General features: G+C 43.0%; 1 protein-coding gene across 1 annotated transcript in view; it reads left to right on the forward strand.

The window, feature by feature from the left end:
• Positions 1 to 1314: 1314 nt before the first annotated feature.
• LOC115113865 (VPS10 domain-containing receptor SorCS1-like) overlaps positions 1315 to 18621 on the forward strand; it is a 90159-nt gene continuing 72852 nt past the window's right edge. The window contains exon 1 of the mRNA XM_065012582.1: positions 1315 to 2082. Coding sequence (XP_064868654.1) covers positions 1315 to 2082 — 768 coding nt within the window. The remainder of the gene's footprint in view (positions 2083 to 18621) is intronic.

Consider the following 18621-nt stretch of genomic DNA (forward strand, 5'->3'; position numbering starts at 1 on the left):
CCAGAGTAGCAGGAAGTTTACTCGTGGCACGCTTTTCATCCAAACGTGAAAATGCTGCCCCCTATCCCAAACAGGTTTTATTGGGCTGTCTCCTTAGGAACACCATTTTTGCTTGCAGATAGAAACGTTTTTGGTTCCAGGTAGAACCCTTTTGGGTTCCATGTGGAAAGGGTTCTACATTGAACACAATATTGTTTTACCCGGAACCAAAAACGGTTATTTAAATGGGACAGCTGAAGAACCCAGTTAGGTTCTAGATAACTCTTTTTTTTTACAAGAGTGCACTGTATTTCACATTATTATTTCAACACTTGTAATTCCATGGCATTAACTAAGGTGAAAGTCCGGAGCAAATGACACGGTGATGGGCAGGATAATATCCTTGAGTCACTACATATTGCTGTCTGAAGGAATGTTACTGCTGAATATCTGATGCTCTTTGCTCAGTTAACCGTCCATTCTGATAGAAAATGAAAAGATATCAAGGGAGGGTTATTTTTTAGTAATGATTTATAAATGAGTTTGTAAGAATGACATTGACAAGATAAATTATTTTGAACAGGGGTATTAAAATGTTATATGAATATAATTATGATTTATTGATTTACTATTCATTAAGAAATGCCTTATAAGTGATCTATCATAACTCTTACCCATGTTACTTGCGTTTGAAAATGTAATATACTAATAAGGAATTGCAAATTATGAACACATGTCTTATAATTGGTCTATTAATGACATATTAATGACAATACAAAGTGTGGACATAGTTAAGGTCCCCAAAGACTGCTCTGAGCAAAAATAAATACATAGGCTAAGTTGATTTGAAAGTGTACCCAAAATATCTTGACAAAAATTAAACAGCCTATATGCATCAATTGGTCCAATGGAGTACATCATTAACAATGCATCAGTATGTTTTAAGGGTTGTTCCTTGTTAAAATATGACTAAAATCATTTCTAATTTTCTATGTTATCCAGAGACTAAATTCCACTAAACAGTAAGTCACCTCAAATGGAAATGTAATCATGGTAAATATGTTCCAATCATTATTTTTCTATCGTGGTTGAGATCATGTGGAAGAAAGCACATGGGAAATATAGCCCCTCTCTTTTCTCTCCTATCATGACTGAATCTAACCGCCAGCTCCTCCTCAGTGCATCGTTCGCATCACTACTTGTTTGAGCACTTCTTCGCGCACCGTATCAACCTACGTTCCCGAAACGAACGATTCAACAGATAATAAATCAAACCCTCAAAAGTATTATATTATCTACAAGACACAATTCAAAGCGGACTAACTTTAACCAAGGATGGAGGCAACCGTACCCGGCTGCTGCTCTTATTGTTACATTGCTATGTGGATGTGGCTCTTTACCTTAACTTCCACCCTGGACTTGATCAAAACGGAGATAAGGTGCATTCCATCATGCCAACTCCCCGTTATCAAGCCGGCTCCCCGTGAACTCTCTGAAGTGGTATTTGACCCATTTGGAAAAGTATCAGAGGATGAAATTGTGGGGTTAGCAGAGAAGTCACCACGTTGTCACCCGTTCAATGGCAGATGTAAAGAAGTCAAAGTTGCGGAATATTTAGCGCGCGTCTCCGGTGATGGGGAGGTCATTTCGGTGCGTAAATCCGAGCAGCACTTTGCAAATAAATCATACAGCCGTGGATTTAAAACACGTCAGAGCAGGGAGAAACTTTCCAGTTCTGAGGAGCTTTATCAGCATCAAAGTGGCTCGGGCATTTATATTCCATCTGCCACCCTCAATAAAGTATCCGTCAAAATCACTAGACATAATAAGATTAATTGTTTTGGAAGAGAAAATATACTTAAACTACGTGAATTATCAAAAAACAAGGTTGGAGCAAGTTTTAGGAGCCGTGGAAGGAGACGAAAGCGTAGCTTCCAGACGGCGGAGAGCAGAGCAACTTGGTCCGGATTCGGATGGAACGGTGAAGATGCCTCAACCCCGGGGCAACATGATGAGTTGAAACTCATTAGTTCTACGTTCGCACTCACCGGGGATTCAGCTCATAACCAAGCCATGGTGCATTCGTCCGGACAAAATAGCAGTGTAAGTCAAACTTGGCAATGATGATTGCACCCTTGCATTAGCCTATAGCACATTGCATAATCGTTTTGAACGTATAACAAATAGCCTATATGTTCTGTATTTAAAATTACAATTTAGGTGGTGGACTTGGTCTTCTGAAGGGTCTATAATATGTAGTTAAGTTGTATTGTGTAGGCATCTAGTTAAAATCCTGGAGCTTGGTTTAAATTGTGAGGCATTGGAAGACCATGGGCACTGATAATGCCCTGGCAGTGCAGACCAGTGCAGCAGGCCGTTTAATGAGAGGATGCTGAAGAGCTGGATTGTGGAAATTGGAAACACACAAAAACACAGGACTGCCCTGTTCAATTAAAACCACATGCTTTCAATGGGTTTCAAGTCCACAGACTCAAATGGCCTAAAAACATGTTGATTTTGTGGCCAATATTTTCTTTGTTTACAAAAAGAGATTGCAATTTTGTAACTGCAGTAAAAGTGCAGTAACTGCAGCGGTGAGTGAAGGAGGCTTTGTTGTGAAATAGGAAGCCGATTCTAGATTTGCTTTCGGATTGGAGATGTTTGATGTGAGTCCGGAAGGAGAGTTTACAGTTTCACCAGACACCTAGGTATTTGTAGTAATTTGTAATAATACTAGATCAGAACCGTCCAGAGTAGTGATCCTTGTCGGGTGGGCGGGTGGGGGCAGCGGACGGTTGAAAAGCATGCATTTGGTTTTACTAGCATTTAAGAGCAGTTGGAGGCCAAAGAAGGAGTGTTGTATGGAAGCTTGTCTGGAGGTTAGTTAACACAGTGTCCAAAGAAGGGCCAAATGTATACAGAATGGTGTCTTCTGCGTAGAGGTGGATCAGGGAATCACCAGCAGCAAGAGCGACATCGTTGATATATACAGAGAAAAGAGTCCGCCCGAGAATTTAACCCTGTGGTACCCCCATAGAGACTGCCAAAGGTCCGGACAACAGGCCCTCCGATTTGACACACTGAACTCTGTCTGCGAAGTAGTTGGTGAACCAGGCGAGGCAGTCATTTGAGAAACCAAGGCTATTGAGTCTGCCCATAAGAATACGTTGATTGACAGAGTCGACAGCCTAGGCCACGATGAAGACGGCTGCACAGTATTGTCTTTTATCGATGGTGGTTATGATATCGTTTAGTACCTTGAGCGTGGCAATCCAGATCGGAAACCGGATTGCATTAGGGAGAAGGTACTGTGGGATTCGAAATGGTAGGTGATCTGTTTATTAAATTGGCTTTTGAAGACTTTAGAAAGGCAGGGCAGGATGGATATAGGTCTATAACAGTTTGGATCTAGAGTTTTTCCCCCTTTGAAGAGGGGGATGACCGCTGCAGCTTTCCAATCTTTAGGGATCTCGGACGATACGAAAGAAAGGTTGAACAGACTGGTAATAGGGGTTGCAACAATGGTGGCAGTTTTAGTTTTAGAAAGAGAGAGTCCAGATTGTCTAGCCCAGCTGATTTGTACGGGTCCAGGTTTTGCAGCTCTTTCAGAACATCTGCTATCTGGATTTGGGTGAAGGAGAAGCTGGTGAGGCTCGGGCGAGTAGCTGCGGGGGGTGCGGAGCTGTTGGCCGGGGTTGAGGTAGCCAGGTGGAAAGCATGGCTAGCCGTAGAGAAATGCTTATTGAAATTTTCGATTATCATGGATTTATCGGTGGTGACTGTGTTACTAAGTCTCAGTGCAGTGGGCAGCTGGGAGGAGGTGCTCTTGTTCTCCATGGACTTTACAGTGTCCCAAAACCTTTGGGAGTTAGAGCTACAGGATGCAAATTCCTGTTTGAAAAAGCTAGCCTTTGCTTTCCTGGCTGACTGCGTGTATTGGTTCCTGAATTCCTTGAACAGTTGCATATCGCGGGGACTATTCGATGCTATTGCAGTCCGCCACAGGATGTTTTTGTGCTGGTCAAGGGCAGTCAGGTCTGAAGTGAACCAAGGGCTATATCTGTTCTTAGTTCTACATTTCTTTGAAAGGGGCATGCTTATTTAAGATGGTGAGGAAATTACTTTTAAAGAACGACCAGGCATCCTTGACTGACGGGATGAGGTCAATATCCATCCAGGATACCCGGGCCAGGTCGATTAGAAAGGCCTGCTCACAGAAGTGTTTTAGTGAGCGTTTGACAGTGATGATGGGTGGCCGTTTGACCCCGGACCCATAGCGGATGCAAGCAATGAGGCAGTGATCGCTGAGATCCTGATTGAAAACAGCAGAGGTGTATTTAGAGGGCAAGTTGGTCAGGATAATATCTATGAGGGTGCCCATGTTTACGGATTTAGGGTTGTACCTGGTGGTTTCCTTGATCATTTGTGTGAGATTGAGGGAATCTAGCTTAAATTGTAGGACTGCTGGAGAGTTAAGCATATCCCAGTTTAGGTCACCTAACAGAACAAACTCTGAAGATAGACGGGGGGGCAATCAATTCACATATGGTGTCCAGGGCACAGCTGGGAGCTGAGGGGGGTCTATAACAGGCGGCAACAGTGAGAGACTTATTTCTGGAGAGATTCATTTTTTTTTATAAGAAGCACGAACTGTTTGGGCATAGACCTGGAAAGTATGACATAACTTTGCAAGCTATCTCTGCAGTAGATTGCAACTCCTCCCCGTTTGGCAGTTCCATCTTGACGGAAAATGTTTAGACATAGCAAGGACATCAGGGTTGGCGGAGTGTGCTAAAGCAGTGAGGAAAACAAACTTAGCGAGGATGCTTCTGATGTTAACATGCGTGAAATCAAGTTTTTTTTTAATTAGAGAAGTCAACAAATGAGAGTGTCTGGGGACACGCAGGGCCTGGGTTAACCTCCACATCACCCGGGGAACAGAGGTGGAGTAGGATGAGGGTAAGGCTAAAGGCTAGCAAAACTGGCTAGTGCGTTGGGGACAGAGAATAAAAGGAACAGATTTCTGGGCGTGGTAGAAAAAATTCAGGGAATAATGTGCAGACAGGGGTATGGTGGGGTGCAGGTACAGTGGAGGTAAGCCCAGGCACTGAGTGATGATAAGAGAGGTCGCATCTCTGGACATGCTGGTTATACTGGGTGAGGTCACCGCATATGTGGAAGGTGGGACTAAAGAGGTATCTGAGGCATATAGAGTGGGACTAGGGGCTCCGCAGTAAACTAAAACAATGATAACTATCTTAAACAACAGTATACAAGCCATATTGACATTTGAGAGAAACATAACGCGAGGCATAAAGCAATCACAGGTGTTGAATGGGAGAGCTAGCTAACAACAGCTAATCAACAGCTAATCAGCTAAGACAACAACAACAGGTAAAATGGTGATGAATGGGCAGAGAGGGTCGTTTAACTACCCACAGGGCCTGAGTTCGGGGCCTGAGTTCGGGGCTAGGGCTGACAGATAAACATAAGTAAACAAAGTGGAGTACCGTGATAAATGAACAGTCCAGCAGGCATCAGCTATGTAGTCAAGTGATCGTAAGGTCCAGTGAACAGCAATAGCTGGAACAGGGAAGCCGTGGGGTAGTCGTTGCTACTCTAGCAAGCGGGAGACACGCCGTTTAAAGTTAACAGGCCGGGGCTAGTAGAAGCGTCTGCTCCGACGTCGGATGGAATTACGTCTGCGGACCAGTCGTGGTGGTCTGGCAGGTCGTCGTGTCGACAAAGGGACCGGGCCAGATGGTGAAAGAGGTATTGTAGTTGTAGTAATTTTGTTTGATAGCCGGGAGATCAGCCTGGTTCAGGGCTAGCTTCGGGGCTGGATCACTAGGTGGTCGTTAGCTAGCTGTGATAATCAGGAGTAATGGTCCAGGGTTTACGGCAGGAATCCGGCGTTGTATTGGAGAAAAACAGTCCGAGGCTGGTAGGTATTATCCAGGCTAAAAAACAGCTGGTGCCTGTGCAGAGGGTAAAGGCCGCTAGCAGTGGCTAACAATGACTAAATAGCTAGTAGCTATTCAAGGTCAGTTTTTGACCATCTTGGTGCTTCTGGGCAGTGGCAGACATCTTGGCACAGATGCCATGCTGGGTCGTGGCAGAAGGAGCAGACCTTGCAACCCTAGCAGAAGGCCCTGCTCCCTATTAATTTACTGTGGCAACAGTGCTCCTAAATGGCTTGATCAATACTGTTGCTGAAGTCCCCAAACCCGGGTATCAGAATGGCGGTACCAAGGTTCCTCTGTGTTCAGGGGTATTGAAAGTGTGGTATTGTCCAGGTTTGAGCATAATAAACATAATTCCTTCCTCACATTCAGACACACAATTGTCAAGAGTGGTGGATATTAAAAAGAGCATGACACCCAATTTTCTTTTGCACAGTCCTCAAGGTGGTGCACTGTCCCTTCAGGAGATAATGTATGGTCATTCACCATGGGTGATGAGGATGGTGACAAGGGGGTACAGTCTGCAGTTCGCTCTGCATCCTCCTCCTTGTCAAATCAAATATCAGTAACATCTCACAAGTAGTCTAACAATTCCCCAACAACTACCTAATACACACAAATCTAAAGGGGTGCATGAGAATATGTACATGTAAGTATATGGATGAGCGATGGCCGAGCGGCATAGGCAAGGTGCAATAGATGGTATAAAATACAGTATATACATGTGATATGAGTAATGTAAGATATGTAAACAATATTAAAGTGGCATTATTTAGAGTGCATTGTATAAAGTGATTAGTGATCCATTTATTAACTTCTCTGGGATATGCTAGCGTCCCACCTCAACAACAGCCAGTGAAATTGCAGGGCGCCAAATTCAAAACAACAGAAATCTCATAATTAAAATTTCTCAAAGATACAAGTATTATACACTATTTTAAAGATAAACTTCTCGTTAATCAAGCCACAGTGTCTGATTTCAAAAAGGCTTTACAACGAAAGCATACCTTGCGATTATGTTAGGTCAGCACCAATTCACAGAAAAACATACAGTGGGGAGAACAAGTTTTTGATACACTGCAGATTTAGCAGGTTTTCCTACTTATAAAGCATGTAGAGGTCTGTAATTTTTATCATATGTACACTTCAACTGTGAGAGACGGAATGTAAAACAAAAATCCAGAAAATCACATTGTATGATTAAGTAATTAATTTGCATGAAAAGGAACAGGGCCGCGCGCCTGACTGAGCTCATGGCATTCTGCCAGACCCCTGACTCAAACAGCTCATATCTGCTCCCCCTTCACAGTAGAAGCCTGAAACAAGGTTCTAAAGACTGTTGACATCTAGTGGAAGCCTAATGAAGTGCAATATAAACTCATAGACACTGTATATTGGATAGGCAATGACTTGAAAAACTACAAACCTGTCAATCGACCCCCCTTCACATTAGTCATCAGACAAGGTTCTATTGATTGCTGACATCTAGTGGAAGGCGTAGGAAGTGAAAACTCATCCACATCTCGTTGTAATTTCAATGAGACCTTGGTTGAAAATCTGCCACCTCCAGAAAAAAGAAAACAGGAAGTGGATTTTTTTTCTCAGATATTTGCCTGCCATATGAGTTCTGTTATACTCACAGACATCATTCAAACAGTTTTAGAAACTTCTGGGCCTGAGTAGCAGGCAGTTTACTCTCGGCACCTTATTCATCCAAGCTACTCAATACTGCCCTCCAGTCCCAAAGAGGTTTTAAAGTGGCCAGTGATTGGGTCTAAATGTAGACAGCAGCCTCTCTGAGTTAGGGATTGCTGTTTAGTAGTGAGAAACATGAGATAGAAGCTGTTTTTCAGTCTCTAGAAGCTGTTTTTCTAGAAGCTGTCTCTCGGTCCTGCTTTGATGCACCTGTACTGACTTCGCCTTCTGGATGGTAACGGTGTGAACAGGCAGTGGCTCGGGTGGTTGATGTCCTTGATGATCTTTTTGGCCTTCCTGTGACATCGGGTGCTGTAGGTGTCATGGAGGGCAGGTAGTTTGCCCCCGGTGATGCATTGTGCAGACCGCAACACCCTCTGGAGAGCCTTGCGGTTGAGGGCAGTGCATTTGCTGTACCAGGCGGTGATAGGATGCTCTCGATTGTGCATCCGTAAAAGTTTGTCAGGGTTTTGGGTGACAAGCCAAACTTCTTCAGCCTCCTGAGGTTGAAGAGGCACTATTGCGCCTTCTTCACCACACTGTCTGTGTGAGTGGACCGTTTCAGTTTGTCTGTGATGTGTACGCCGAGGAACTTAAAACTTTCCACCTTCTCCAGTGCTGTCCCTTCGATGTGGATAGGGGGTTCTCCCTCTGCATTTTCCTGAAGTCCACGATCATCTCTTTTGTTTTGTTGACGTTGAGTGAGAGGTTGTTTTCCTGACAGCACACTCCGAGTGCTGTCACCTCCTCCCTGTAGGCTGTCTCGTCGCTGTTGGTAATCAAGCCCACTACTGTTGTGTCGACTGCAAACTTGATAATTGAGTTGGAGGCGTGCATGGCCACACAGTCGTGGGTGAATAGGGAGTACGGGAGGGGGCTGAGCACGCACCCTTGTGGGGCCCCAGTGTTGAGGATCAGCGAAGTGGAGATGTTTCCTACCTTCAAAACCTGGGGGCGGCCTGTCAGAAAGCCCAGGACCCAATTGCACAGTTGATACCCAGGAACTCCAGCTTTATGAGGAGCTTGGAGGGTACTATGGTGTTGAATGCTGAGCTATAGTCAATGAACACCATTTCACTTGTTTGATTACCTTGCGGATGGAAAAGCTACTCTGTTTATAGGGTAGCCTAGTGGTTAGAGTGTTGGACTAGTAACCAAAAGTTGCAAGTTCAAATCCCTGAGCGGACAAGGTACAAATCTGTCATTCTTCCCCTAAACAGGCAGTTAACCCACTGTTCCTAGGCTGTCATTGAAAATAAGAATTTGTTTCTTAACTGTCTTGTCTAGTAAAATAAAGGTAAAAAAAAAAATATTCAGACATTTTCCCAGACCTCTTTCCATGGTTAAACGCGGTGGATCGCGTTTTCAGTTTTGCGCGAATGCCACCGTCCAGCCACGGTTTCTGGTTAGGGTAGGTTTTAATAGTCACAGTGGGTACAACGTCTCCAATGCACCTCTTTATAAATGCACTCACGAGTCAGCGTATAGGTCAATGTTGTTCTCGGAGGCTGTCCGCGAGATCAAAACAATCTTGAAGCGTGGCTTCTGATTGGTCGGACCAGCGTTGACTGTTTCTCGTCACTAGTACATCCTGTTTGAGTTTTTGCCTATAAGTCGGAAGGAGCAGGATGGCGTCATGGCCGGATTTGCCGATGCGATAGCGGGTGAGGGCTTTGTATGTGTCACGGAAGTTAGAGTAGCAGTGGTCGAGTGTGTTGCATGTGGGTGTAGCGCAATCAATATGCTGTAGGAATTTAGGTAGACTTGTTCTCAAATTTGCTTTGTTAAAATCCCCAGCTTCAATAAATTCAACCTCAGGATGTATGGTTTCCAGTTTGCATATGGTTTCAAGTGAAGTTCCTTGATGGCCGTCTTGGTGTCTGCTTGAGGGGGAATGTTCACAGCTGTGACTATAACTGACGAGAATTCTCCAGGTAGTTAAAATGGCTGGCACTTGATTGTAATGAATTCTAGATCCGGTGAGCAGAAGGACTTGAGTTCCTGGATGTTGTTATGATTACACCATGAGTCGTTAATCATAAAGCATACACCCACGCCCTTCCTTTTCCTTTTTGTTTATCTCTGTCGGCGTGATGCATGGAGAAGCGCGGTGGCTGAACCGTTTCCGAAAACATATTCCGAGAGAGCCATCTTTCTGAGAAACAGAGAATGTTACAATCTCTGATGTCTCTCTGGAAGTCAACCCTTGCTCAAATGTAATCTACCTTGATGTCAAGCGACTGAACATTGGCTAGTAGTGTACTCGGGAGTGGTGTGCAATGTGTAAGTCTACGGAGCCTGGCCAGGTGGCAGCTTTGTCTGCCCCTTCTGCGGCGTCATTGTTTTGGATTGCCTACTGGAATTAGCTCCATTATCCTGGGTGGTGGTCCAAACAGAGGATCCGCTTCGGGAAAGTCATATTCCTGATCGTAATGTTGGTAAGTTGACGTTGCTCTTATATCCAATAGTTCTTCCCGGCATATGTAATAAGACTTAAGATTTCCAGAGGTAACGATGTGGGAAATAATACATAAAAAACTAAAAACGGCATAGTTTCCTAAGAATTCGAAGTGAGTCGACCATCTTTGTTGACGCCATACTGATTGTTGTGGTGTCATTATGTCAATATTCCCCGAGGTCCTAATGCCTGTCTGCTTCAAAAGCTGGCTATTTGTGTGGTCCCGCCTTAACCCGGAAGCCAGCCGCGCCAATGTGTCAGAGGAAACACTAATGACCAAGGTCAGCTTGCAGGGGCCCGGCCCACCACAGGGAGTCACTAGAGCGCGATGAGTTAAGTAAAGCCCCCCCGGCCAATCCCTCCCTTAAACCTGGCCCGTTATCTGCTCATATGGAGCTGTGTGCAATTCCTGTCACTCAGGTTAAAGTATCTTGGTAGATATTTCCAGGGGAGATCCTATCTCTACAGAGTGGAGACTGCACCCTTCGGTGTTAACCCAGATATAGGATCGGTTCGGCAGGGCTAACGTAGATCTTTGTTCTTCTCAATGAGGGATCTGGGCACTCCGCTGGGAACGGATTCTTTGGTGTATTAGTTCCCAGAGATCATCCGCCTGTTGGAATCTGTTGTTCTAGGCTCACGTGAGTGTAAATAACGATTGTCAGAATGGCCAAACACATTATTTAAATTAGTTTATTATGATCAAGTTTGATCCACGTGGTGAATTATTTTGAAGTTCGCTACAAATCGAGATATTTAATGAAATAGTGATGTCACACCCTGATTGGTTTCACCTGTGCTTGCCTTCACCCCCTCCAGGTGTCACCCATCTTCCCCATTATCCCCAGAGTTTTCAGTCTGTCTGTGCCAGTTTGTCTTGTATGTTCCAAGTCAACCAGTGTGTTTTTCCCGTGCGCCTGCCTTTTCTATTCTCTTTTGCTAGTCCTCCCGGTTTTGACCCTTTTCTGGACTCTGTACCCATCGGCCTCACCATTCTGCCTGCCCTGACCTCGAGCCATCCTACCACACTGTACCTCCTGGACTGTGAACCGGTTTTTACCTTTTGTCTGTCCACGACCATTCTCTTGCCTACCCCTTTTGGATGATTAATAAATATAAAATCAAATCAAATTTATTTATATAGCCCTTCGTACATCAGCTGATATCTCAAAGTGCTGTACAGAAACCAAGCCTAAAACCCCAAACAGCAAGCAATGCAGGTGTAGAAGCACGGTGGCTAGGAAAAACTCCCTAGAAAGGCCAAAACCTAGGAAGAAACCTAGAGAGGAACCAGGCTATGAGTGGTGGCCAGGCCTCTTCTGCCTGTGCCGGGTGGAGATTATAACAGAACATGGCCAAGATGTTCAAATGTTCATAAATGACCAGCATGGTCCAATAATAATAAGGCAGAACAGTTGAAACTGGAGCAGCAGCACTGCCAGGTGGACTGGGGACAGCAAGGAGTCATCATGTCAGGTAGTCCTGAGGCATGGTCCTAGGGCTCAGGTCCTCCGAGAGAGAGAAAGAAAGAGAGAAAGAGAGAATTAGAGAGAGACCACTTAAATTCACACAGGACACCGAATAGGACAGGAGAAGTACTCCAGTTATAACAAACTGACCCTAGCCCCCCGACACATAAACTACTGCAGCATAAATACTGGAGGCTGAGACAGGAGGGGTCAGGAGACACTGTGGCCCCATCCGAGGACACCCCCGGACAGGGCCAAACAGGAAGGATATAACCCCACCCACTTTGCCAAAGCACAGCCCCCACACCACTAGAGGGATATCTTCAACCACCAACTTACTATCCTGAGACAAGGCTGAGTATAGCCCACAAAGATCTCCGCCACGGCACAACCCAAGGAGGGGGGGGGGGGGCAACCCAGACAGGATGATCACGTCAGTGACTCAACCCACTCAGGTGACGCACCCCTCCCAGGGACGGTATGAGAGAGCCCCAGTAAGCCAGTGACTCAGCCCCTGTAATAGGGTTAGAGGCAGAGAATCCCAGTGGAAAAAGGGGAACCGGCCAGGCAGAGACAGCAAGGGCGGTTCGTTGCTCCAGAGCCTTTCCGTTCACCTTCCCACTCCTGGGCCAGACTACACTCAATCATATGACCCACTGAAGAGATGAGTCTTCAGTAAAGACTTAAAGGTTGAGACCGAGTTTGCGTCTCTGACATGGGTAGGCAGACCGTTCCATAAAAATGGAGCTCTATAGGAGAAAGCCCTGCCTCCAGCTGTTTGTTTAGAAATTCTCGGGACAATTAGGAGGCCTGCGTCTTGTGACCGTAGCGTACGTGTAGGTATGTACGGCAGGACCAAATCAGAGAGATAGGTAGGAGCAAGCCCATGTAATGCTTTGTAGGTTAGCAGTAAAACCTTGAAATCAGCCCTTGCTTTGACAGGAAGCCAGTGTAGGGAGGCTAGCACTGGAGTAATATGATCAATTTTTTTGGTTCTAGTCAGGATTCTAGCAGCCGTATTTAGCACCAACTGAAGTTTATTTGGTGCTTTATCCGGGTAGCCGGAAAGTAGAGCATTGCAGTAGTCTAACCTAGAAGGGACAAAAGCATGGATTAATTTTTCTGCATCATTTTTGGACAGAAAGTTTCTGATTTTTGCAATGCTACGTAGATGGAAAAAAGCTGTCCTTGAAATGGTCTTGATATGTTCTTCAAAAGAGAGATCAGGGTCCAGAGTAACGCCGAGGTCCTTCGCAGTTTTATTTGAGACGACTGTACAACCATTAAGATTGTCAGATTCAATAGCAGATATCAAAGACTCAAACCATCTGCCTTCTGTGTCTGCATCTGGGTCTCAACTTGTGCCCTTATAAGTGATCCATTCTGACTACTTCATTTGTCATCACACCAATCACAGTCCCTGTGGCTGAAAAACATCCCCACATCATGATGCTGCCACCACCATGCTTCACCGTAGGGATGGAGCCAGGTTTCCTCCAGACGTGACACTTGGTATTCAGGCCAATGAGTTCAATCTTGGTTTCATCAGACCAGAGAAACTTGTTTCTCATGGTCTGAGAGTCTTTAGGTGCCTTTTGGCAAACTCCAAGCAGGCTGTATTTTACTGAGGAGTGGCTTCCATCTGGCCACTCTACCATAAAGGCCTGGTTGATGGAGTGCTTGCAGAGATGGTTGTCCTTCTAGAAGGTTCTCCAATCTCCACAGAGGAGCTCTGTCAGAGTGACCATCAGGTTCTTGGTCACCTACCTGACCAAGGCCCTTCTCCCCAGATTGCTCAGTTTGGTCAGGCGGCCATCTCTAGGAAGAGTCTTGGTGGTTCCAAACTTCTTTGCATTTAAGAATGATGGAGCCCACTGTGTTCTTGGGGACCTTCAATGCTGCAGAAATGTTTTGGTACCCTTCCCCAGATCTGTGCCTAGACAATTCCTTCGACCTCATGGCTTGGTTTTTGCTCTGACATGGGCTGTCAACTGTGGGGCCTTATATAGACAGGTGTGTACCTTTCCAAATCATGTCCAGTGAATTGAATTTACCACAGGTGGACTCGGATCAAGTTGTAGAAACATCTCAAGGATGATCAATGGAAACAGAATGAGATGTTTGTTTATTTAATCAATTTTAGAATAATGCTGTGAGTTAACAAAATGTGGAAAAAGTCAAGGGGTCTGAATACTTTCCAAAGGCACAGTATTTTCATAACTGTACATTATATTGACAGTAGCGAGAGCAACATCAGCACAATGATTTTGATTTTGCCTTTGCATTACATAAATCAGACCCTCATACTTAACATTAGCTATAATAAATCATTATTATTATTATTATTATTATTATTATTATTACTCTTATGGTTAGCTCCGTCAACTTGCATCAGCACTCATTCTTGCCTTGACTCTTGCAGCATCAATCTACCTTTCACATCTTTACAGTAGCAGCACCAGCGTTTGTCATTTACCTTTACAACCATGACATAGTGGCTTGGTACTCATGGCTCTATTGTCCCTCTAACCACTCCGACATCAATGCAAATTCAATCAGAAATTACTTCAAAAAAGTAGGTGCTTTTAAAACTCACCTCGCTGTGATTGATCAATTTGATGAAAGAAGTTGAACAACAGGTTGAAACTGAGTGAAAAACATGGCCATTGTGGATGTTGTTTCAAAGACTAACACAACAAAATTGACTGCACTTTCTAAGGTGATGATTAATTAAAAACTCCATATGCATCTTAGAGCCTAGTGGTTAGAGCGTTGGACTAGTAACCGGAAGGTTGCGAGTTCAAACCCCCGAGCTGACAAGGTACAAATCTGTCGTTCTGCCCCTGAACAGGCAGTTAACCCACTGTTCCCAGGCCGTCATTGAAAATAAGAATGTGTTCTTAACTGACTTGCCTGGTTAAATAAAGGTAAAAAATATATATATATATATATATATATATGACCCCCCCCAAAAATAACTGAATTAAAATAAAGTTTGCGCCATTGTACAATATATAGCCTACTGCATATTATGTGCAGCAGGAAACATAAAGAAAAACTGATTTAAGATGTCTTTAAGTAATCACCTTTGAGTGTGGACTGTATTGTTATGCATACTGGATGGACTGTTTACCTACTTTATGCAACTGCTCCAAACTTTCTATCCACGAGTCTGGGAGGGAACGTATAGGCCTAGGCGATGCTTGTTGGTTCATTGATTGTTTATTGATTGTGCAGGGAGGTTTACAGTGAATTTGTATTTGATTTTTAATAACCTAGTAATAGGGAATGTTTTCAATTTTCATAATTATTAGGCAAACATATTTCCTTTAGCTACAGAATATCTCCCCACCATGCGTTTCCATCTCCTCCCCTCTCTCCTTCATTCCTTTCTTGAGAGTGCAGAGTTTAGTGAAATATGTTTCGTTGCTCTCGATGTTCCCGAAAAGATTTCACTTGGTTTCTCAAATTGGATGGAGAGCCCATGGCATACAGAGTTTGGGCAGAATGCTCCTCAAACAGTGGTTGATGTGTGGAGTGAAATAACCGGAGTAGCCTACCCTGCATGAGTGAAAAACGAAACAGCAGGGAAGTAGCATCCTTTCACTATTCCAGTGCATACAGATGACATGTATTTCTCCCCTACCCCTCCTCCTGCCCATTTGACAATGGGACATTCTAAATTTAAGAAAAGTTATTATTAAATTGAGAATAGTATGATGAGTGAAAATATGATCATATGATGTTGAGAGAACAGCCTTATGCAAGGAACAGAGCAAAATCTTTTTTGATATCTTTTTCAAATAATCAATAGCCTATAGTGGCATCATGCAGCCCATATACAGTAAGTTTAGATTTCTAAGACATATTCTGTTCTTCTGAAATACATTTTCTTCATATCATAATGTTTCTTTAGACCAACCTAAAATAAATAATGGATGGATTGTGATGGTGTATATTAAATTGATGCATTCTACTTTTTAAAATGTAGATGTTCCAAAAGCGTGCATCAGCAGCTTGTATGCGTGCAGGTCTGGAGAATCTAAACGTGTTTATTTTAATCTACGGTGAATTACCATGAGACCGGCAGTCTTTTGCATGTTTATAACTGGCTGACAAAATGTCATGACCACCACAGCCTTAACTGTGACTCAAAGTTTGGATACTTCTGTTGGACCTCAGCCCCCCACTGAGTGTGCTGCAAGGGCAAGAGAGGGCAAGCAGGATTTTAGACCAAGGACATTGTACAAGGGTCATGACGTATGCCAACCCCAAAGCAAATTACAGAAGTAGATTAACTAGTGAAACCCCATCCCGGATCCGGGAGCGTAATCATCGACTGACACTAATTAGCATAACGCAACGGACATAAATATTACTAGAAAATATTCCTATTCATGAAAATCACAAGTGAAATATCTTGAGACACAGCTTAGCCTTTTGTTAATCACCCTGTCATCTCAGATTTTCAAAGTATGCTTTACAGCCAAAGCAAGACAAGCATTTGTGTAAGTTTATCGATAGCCTAGCATAGCATTATGTCCAGCTAGCAGCAAAGCAATCAAATTAAATCGTTTACCTTTGATGAGCTTTGGATGTTTTCACTCACGAGACTCCCAGTTAGATAGCCAATGTTCCTTTTTTCCCCAAAAATTATTTTTATAGGCGAAATAGCTCCGTTTGTTCTTCACGTTTGGCTGAGAAATCGACCGGAAATTGCGATCACGAAAACGCCGAAAAATATTCAAAATTAGCTCCATAATATCGACAGAAACATGGCAAACGTTGTTTATAATCAATCCTCAAGGTGTTTTTCAAATATCTATTCGATAATATATCCACCGGGACAATTGGTTTTTCGGTAGGCCCGATTGGAAAAATGGCTACCTCTGTATTTTACGCGAGAATCACTCTGAGAGCCATCAGGTGACCACTTACACAATGTAGCTGCTTCGGGTATTCTTCAACATAAATGCTTAAAACTACGTCACAATGCTGTAGACACCTTGGGGAATACGTAGAAAAAGTAATCTGGTTGATAGCCCATTCACTGCTCAATAGGGACGCATTGGAACGCAGAGCTTTCAAAACATGAGGCACTTCCGGATTGGATTTTTCTCAGGCTTTCACCTGCAATATCAGTTCTGTTATACTCACAGACAATATTTTTACAGTTGTAGAAACTTTAGTGTTTTCTATCCTAAGCTGTCAATTATATGCATATTCTAGCATCTTGTTGCTGTGGGAATTAAATTCCTCTATGTTTTAACACCCAATTAAAATTAAACACTCTGTCAATTCATAAGGATTTGTATGACCCTTATTTTATAGAAATGGACAGAGTCCAGTCTTAAAGTCAAACAGCAGCTTTTATTCACGAGAGTACTGCTCCTTACACATTTTACCACAGGTTATAAACTTAAAATGACGTCATTAGTTTCAGTACCCACCCGTGCCATCTCCGCTCTAATACAAGGCTGTATGGTTCTCACATCGTCTTTCCCTATTAAGATGATATATGACTTGAGCTAGGACAGCTGGTGTAGATAAGCTTTCTAGCCAGTTCATTCATTTCTACCATGGTACAGACAGTCATTGTTCTAATTCTTGATTATATTTGCACACATTATATTCAGTACTAAGATTAAAAAGAAAAGTCATACATATACAGTAACATAATAGTATTCTGATTAGTCAGTCCTGATTGAAATGTATACATAATTAGTCATAATTGATAAAAATTCCCTTAACACTCGTCCTGACAAAATATCCCGTTTACTTTGGGTACGTTATTTTTCCAAAAATGAAAGTAATGCCCCCTAGTCACAACAGGTTTTAACACTTGCTTTGGTTCCAGTTCTTACAATATGTGCATTCATGTATCATCCATTGTATCAGATTTAGACAAATCTCATTGCAGGTAAGGTACATTAGCTTTGAGTTTGTCAACAGAACACACAACCCTGCACCTTTATCTCTGAGCACCCACATTTCAGAAGGCAAATCAATGAGTTGAAAGTGTTTTTTGAAAGCATCCTCAGCTCAGCAGGTGCTACTTTTGGGTGGGTAGGAAACAAACCCACTCGATTTACTTATCTTGCCAGCATTGATCAGACCCCCCTCATGCACGATGAAGCTTCGAGGCTCAGCAAGCTGCCATTGTCTGGCTGGAGACAGTCGTTAGAGAAAAAGCATACATGCAAAGAAGAAGGGGCTTCTGATGATTTCTCACTTCAACAATTGAAAACAGAGAAATGTCTGCCACAGGGGTGTCTGTAATGCATCTTACATTTCATATTTTCCTAATAGTATGATAGCATCAGGATATCCCTAGCCAGAGTCCTTTCTGCATGTTGGATAGCTACTGTACATTCTCTGGTTAACCAGTTAAAAGCATATGGTTCAGAGGTTCAGGGAAACATAGATCAAAATGGATATTCAATTAGGGGTTGAAAATGTGATGACATGCCAAGATATAGGCTTTTGTGGATTTTGGTTGTGCAACATTTTGTTACATGTAATAAATGCTTTAGGATGGATGTTTTATTTTTGAACTTAAGGCTAGTTTGAGGAGTTTGTGCTGAATAAATATGTTAATGACAGAGATCTAGAGAGTCATAATGCACTGTAAAACATTTCCTGTAGAATTACAGTAGTGATTTATTTTACGGTAATCCAATTTACATTATATTACTGGAATTACCCACGCAGCGAAATATTACCCCCAGTGTTCTTTGCGATTTTTATATTTACATTTTGGCCATTTAGCGGGCACTCTTATCCTTAGCAGTTTACAGTCAAACAAGGTTCAAACAAGGTTGATAAAAAAAACATCACAGTCAAAGCAAGTAAAATGTTTATTTAAGTGTTACTGAAAATGTTGTAGGTAAGGATACATTGGTCTTCAAAATAATAGCAATTACAACAAGATATCTTATGATATACAGTGCCTTCGGAAAATATTCAGACCTCTTGACTTGTTCCAAATTTTGTTACATTACAGCCTTATTGTAAAATATTTAAATTAAATGTTTTCTTCATCAATCTACACACAATA

This window comes from Oncorhynchus nerka, linkage group LG28 (assembly GCF_034236695.1).
Source record: "Oncorhynchus nerka isolate Pitt River linkage group LG28, Oner_Uvic_2.0, whole genome shotgun sequence".
In the NCBI taxonomy this organism is placed as follows: Eukaryota; Metazoa; Chordata; class Actinopteri; order Salmoniformes; family Salmonidae; genus Oncorhynchus; species Oncorhynchus nerka.